The 5,828-nt window shown below is 57.9% G+C and overlaps 1 protein-coding gene across 1 annotated transcript in view; it reads right to left on the bottom strand.

Annotated features, from left to right (window-relative positions):
- Window positions 1-3,348: 3,348 nt before the first annotated feature.
- BCL3 (BCL3 transcription coactivator) overlaps window positions 3,349-5,828 on the bottom strand; it is an 11,408-nt gene continuing 8,928 nt past the window's right edge. Inside the window, exon 9 of the mRNA XM_040634131.1 lies at window positions 3,349-3,954. Within this exon, the coding sequence (XP_040490065.1) occupies window positions 3,767-3,954 (188 nt within the window). The 3' untranslated portion in view covers window positions 3,349-3,766. The remainder of the gene's footprint in view (window positions 3,955-5,828) is intronic.

The raw sequence follows: 5,828 nt of genomic DNA, 5'->3' as shown, positions 1-5,828 counted from the left end.
AGGACTTCATTACCTCATTCTTTTATCAAGACAAAAGAATAGGTCCCACCCTCTTTCCTTCCCTGTCTCGCCACCCTCAAAACCAATTCCCAGATGAAAACCACAGCAATTCCTGTGTATCAAGTTCTTTCTCAGCACCATACTGTTATAAGCACTATACACAATTCGCTGGTGTTTAATCCTCACGACAGGGGCGCCTGGGCAGCTCCGTCGATTAAGTGTCTGCTGCTCAGATTTTAAAATCTTAAAAAAAAAAAAAATCATCCAGAGAAACTGGCAAGGTGGACGCCATTATTCGGCCTCCTTTCTACAGATGAGGAAACAGACTCAGGGCCGGGTCAGCGCCTGATGAAGGTCACGCAGCCAGGAAATGGAAGGGCAGGACTCGAACTCAGTGCTGACTCCACTGCCTATGCTCTCAACGACACACTCGCTTTTTATCCTTTCCCGTAGCACACAGCGTGTGCGTGAGCACACGCCCGGCCTGCACGGTTAAAATCATAGACGCAACCATGCACGACTTTCCTGCTTGGCGAGAGAGCCCCGTGATTATGAGCACGGGCTTTGGAGACACGGACTTGGGCTTGGACGGGAGGTTTGCTCTCTCTGGCTCTCAGTTTTCTCATCTGGAATACGGGTGCTGTCATGGCCAGTAAATGGCTGCTGATATTTACATTCTTTTTTTTTTTTTTAAGATTGTATTTATTTATTTGACAGAGAGAGAGCATGGGCAGGGGAGAGGGACAGAGGGAGAGGGAGAAGCAGACTCCTTGCTGAACAGGGAGCCTGACACAGGGCTCGATCCCAGAACCCTGGGATCATGACCTGAGCCAAAGGCAGATGTTTAACCGACTGAGCCACCCAGATGCCCCTACGTTTCTATTCATACCCTCAAACGGGTCATACAGGGTGACACGGGACCAGACGCAGCCACAGAGAATCGCAGATGCCATAACGTTGGGGGGGAGGGGTGGGGGTGCGGGAGGCTCATTCACTTGGCCATTACTTCTCAAAGGTCTGCTCCGTGTGCTGACTGCTGTGGGTGGGGGGCGCAGGGAAGGAGGCCGGGCACTGTCCTCCCAGAGCTCGCAGTCTGCTGGAGAGACAGTCATTGTGCGTGCCCTTACATGTGTGGGGGGATTATCACACGGAAGTTCTTATGCACGGCTGTTTGGAGGGCCCAACGGTCACCATCTGTAGCGGGTTGAATGGTGGGCCCCTCCCCCCATAAAAAATACAGCCCCATCCTAACCCCTGGAACTTGTGAACATGACCTTATTTGGAAAGAAGGTGTTTGCAGATGGAACTAAGGGAAGGATCTCGAGATGAGGTCATCTTGGATTACCTAGGTGGGCCCTAAATCTGTCCTTGCAGGAGACGGAAGAGGAGACACAGACACACCGAGGAGAGGCCACATAAAGACGGAGGCAGGGAGCAGAGGGGTGTGGCCACAGCCCCGCAGTGCCGGGGGGGCCAGCAGCAGCTGGAAGGGGCACCGAGCCTTTGGAGGGAGCGTGGCCTTGCTGACCACTTGATTTCGGACTCCTGGCCTCTAGAACTGCAAGAGGATAACTTTCCGTTGTTTTACGCCTCCTGAGTTGTGGCCATTGGTGACAGCTGCCCTTAGGAAGCCAGCGGACCCTCCAAGGTCAGGCCCCGGCAGGGACACTGTGGCCCAGAAGGAGGTTCAGAAACAGTGGCACATGGTCACAAACACACCCCAAGATGTATAGTCAGCGAAGTCCAGGGGACCCAGCATTGTCTCCCAGGAAGACATTAAAGTGGTTGGCCCCCAAGATACAATGTGTCATGGAGTGGTGGCAGCAGGAATGTCACAGTGGCCAAGATAGATGAAGAACCAGAGGTTCAGGGAGGCCCCCATTAAAAAAAAAAAAAAGTCACCATCACTCAGAAGTACACACACACACGATCACTCACCAATAGAATGGGACCACAGTTGCCAGCTTCTCTCACAGGACACCCTTTTCATCAAGGTTGGGGGCAGTGGAGACCAATGTGGGTTCGGATCCTTCCTTGGCGGTTCCAGGTTGTCCTTGGTCTGCCCCACCATCCATCCATCTTCCTTTCCCGATGCTCAGATACCCATAACAAGTCTCTTATCCGTATACCCACCCCTAGTAATGTTGCTTCTCGGACTGAAGCCTGGGTTGGCCGCATAAAGGCTCTCAACCATACCTATGTTCTAATCCCTGCAATCTTGTGGAAGTGACTTTAAATGGCAAAAGGGCCTTTGCAGATGAGATGAAATTAAGGATTTTGAAATGAGGAGACAAACTTGGATTATCTGGGTGGGCCCACTATAATCACAGGGTCCTCCTAAGAGAGGGGCAGGAGATCTGGGTAGAAATGCAGATGGAGGGGCGCCTGAGTGGCTCACTGGGTTGAGCATCTGACTCTTAATTTTGGCTCAGGTCATGATCTCAGGGTCGTGAGATCAAGCCCTACATCGGGCTCTGTGCTCAGCACAAGGTCTGCTTGAGATTCTCTCCCACCCTCTGCCCCTCTCCCCACTCTCTCTCAAATAAGTAAACAAAATCTTAAAAAAAAACCAGTGCAGATGGAAGCAAGAGGTCAGAGTGGTAGAAGGGACCATGAGACAAGGAACACGGATGCCTCTAGAAGCTAGAAAATGCAAGGGCACAGCTTCTCCCCTAGAGCTTCCAGAAGGACATCAGCCGCTGACTCCTTGACACTGGGCCAGTGAAACTGATTTTGGACTTCTGACCTCTCAAACTGTAAGGGAACCAATCAGTTGTTTTAAGCTGCTCAGTGGGAGGTGCTTTGTGACAGGGGTGACGGGAGACCAAGGCAAATCCTGAGTGATGCCTAACTTACACATGCACAGAGTCAAAACCCAAACCTCGCGTGTCAGGGGGGCTCTGGAACCACCGAGTGGAATACGCAGCATGCCAAGCGAGGCAGTCACATACCAACAGTCACAGGACGGCCACAGCTTTCAACGTTGGAAACGCTCATGACTGCTGCACGCGCACAGGCCCAGAGACCATCAGTCACGTGACGGTCAGCGGCAATCCCGCAGGGACCCACAAACCTCAGAAACACACACGCATGCAGACATCCACGGTCACTAGGGAGTCCAAAAGGGTCTCCCGGAAAGATGTCACACACAGTGTCGTCCCCCAAAAAGATGGCACAGTGACACAACAGAAGGAACACACTAGAAGTCCCAGGGTCACCCACACGTGTCCTCATTAGTCGGAGACTCACAAGGTCACTCAGGGAGTCAGCTGGAAGATGATAGCTGTGTGCACACATGAACACACTTCCTCCAGGCCTCCCCACGAAAGAGGCCCGGCCAAGCCAGGATATGGTACAAAAATAGTTTATTACAAAAGAAATCCAACCAAAATGCCTAATAATTTACATTGTTATCAGTGCCTGGCTACAGTCCATCTCCCCCTTCTCATCCATCTGGGTGGAGGAGGGGACAGGAGTGACTATTCCCTGGTTCTACCAGCTCTGGGGAGGAGAAGGAATTTGGGTGGAATTCCAGACAGGGGACTGGTGCCTGAGAACAACAGGGGTAAGAGTCCTGGGTGGGCGACGAGGCGGGAGAGTATCTTTGCTCAGAAGAGGGGGCTTATTGGTAGATGCTTGTGCCACTGTGCAAATCCTGGTCCTGAAGGGGGGGGCAGAGTGAGGTCTTCACAGTTTCTAGGAGGGTTGACCCCACAGGGCAGGGAGGTCCCTCCGCATGAGTCTGAGATCTGCCCCCCCATCCCTCTCAGCTGCCTCCTGGAGCTGGGGAGGGGGGCACCGGCCGGCCAGGGGCTCGGAGGACCCCAGCGAAGGGCAGGAAGGCAGGTGGAGATGAGGGAGGAAGGAAGAAACTGGGGGGAGCCATGGGGAATCCAGGTGGGTCCTTGGGGGGAGACTGGGAGGGCGAGGAGGAGGGTGACGCAGAAAGGAGACCTGTGGGAAGAAGAAGGGTGGGTGTCATGAGCCAGGGCCTGCTCTTGGGGTCTGGGGGAGGGCAGAGGGGCCTGGAAGGCTCTGGGGGAGGAGGGGCTGGCGACCAGGAGGGCTCTGCGGGGAGGAGGGGCTGGGCAGTTGGTGTCGGGGAGCTAGGTTCTCACCGTTGGAGCTTAGGAGGCTGCTGCTCTCAGGGGAGGTGGTGGCACTGCGTTCGGGCGAGGGCTCTGGCTGTGATGCAGGAGCAGGCCGGGTGGCCTTTCCTCTCAGGATGTCGATGACCTGTAGGAAGATGGGGGGTCACCACCAGGCTACTCCTGCCCACACTGCTCTCCCCTCTCCATTCTCGTCAAGCTGGGGTCTGCTTCGTGCCTTCGTGTCCCCTGTCAGAGCTCGCTGCTGGGACCCACAGGCTGCCCCGCTCCCCCGCGCACCGACGCAGACATGCGCGCACTGAGATGTCACATCCTCACGAACCGGCGCTCGGGCACAGGCCCTCCCAGCGCGCACACTCACCCGGCGGCTGCGCGCCACCATGAGCGGCGTGTCGTTGTGGCAGTTCTTGAGGCCACTGTCGGCGCCGCTGCGGACCAGCGTGCGCACGAGCGGGAGGAGCCCGCGGCCAGACGCCGAGTGCAGCGCGGAGCTACCCGAGTACATCTGAGCGTTCACGTTGGCGCCGTGCTGCGGGGCGGGAGGGACGGGTCAGGACCGCCCTCGCCGGGCCGGACCCGCCTCGGGAGGTGGATGGGGCGGGGCCAGAGGAGGGGCGGGGCCGGCCCGGGGTCTGAGCGAAGGGCGGGGGACCGAGGCTGGGGGCCCGGACCGAGGCCAGGACCCGCGCAGGACCAGATCCGGGGTGGGTGACAGAAGGTGGAAGCCAGAACCCAAGGTGGGCCGGAGAGGGACTGAGCAGGCGGGCTGATCACCCCGGGCTGGACTCCGGTTGATCAGCCCGCTGTCCCGACCCGCCCAAATAGCGGCGAGTCAAAGAAAGGAAAGGTCCAGAGGCGGGGCGGAAGGACAGCACGCGGAAAGGGCCAAAGCGGGCAGGCAGGCTGAGCAAGGCAGTCTCTTCGCGGGGCCAGCTCATTTTGGGGACGAGGGACGAAAGGGAGAAGGCCCGGGACAAGAGGGCAGCCTGGGGGGTGAAGCATAGGGCTGACATCACGAGGCCCAGCAGGAAGGGACAGATCTGGAAGTGGAGCCAGAGCGGGAGCCAGAGCTGGAAGGCAGTGTCGGTGCCGGGACAGGGGCGATGGACTGGGCTGGTGCTGGAGGAAAGGGCGGACGAGAGGCCAAGGGCAGGGGCCGTACCCACCTGCAGCAGCAGCTGCACCATACTAAGGCTGTTGTTTTCCACTGCGTGGATGAGCGGGGAGCGGCCGCTTTTAATGTCCTGCAGAAGAGAGGGAAGGTCTCTGAGCCTGTCCAAGCTCTGCGCAATCAGCCGGCGGCCAATATCCCAGCTGCTTGGCCCGGCATCTCTATCCCGTTAGGTACTTGAAGCCCCACTCCACCCACTCGCGCGGTCTCCCACGCAAGCCCCGCCCCTTGGAGGGTCACGCCCCGCCCCCACGCTCCTCTTGGCCCCACCCCCGGCCCACGCCTGCTCACCACAGCATCGATGTCAGCACCCCGCTCCAGCAAGAGCAGCACGGCTTCGGGGCACTCCATGTTCACGGCCACGTGCAGGGCGGTGAGCCCTGAGGTACAGGAAGACTCGGTTAACCTGGGTCTCGGGCTTTGTAGCCCTAGAAGGACCTTAGGTCCTGCCAGACAGCCCCACGCGGCGCCGGGATAGGTGCTCACCGTCGTAATTGCGGGCCTCCAGGTCCACCGTGCCCGGGGCTGCGCTGTCCAGCAGGGCCCGC

This window comes from Ursus maritimus, unplaced genomic scaffold (genome assembly GCF_017311325.1).
Source record: "Ursus maritimus isolate PB19 unplaced genomic scaffold, ASM1731132v1 scaffold_19, whole genome shotgun sequence".
Classification (NCBI taxonomy): Eukaryota; Metazoa; Chordata; class Mammalia; order Carnivora; family Ursidae; genus Ursus; species Ursus maritimus.
This window is presented reverse-complemented; position numbering and strand designations above follow the sequence as displayed.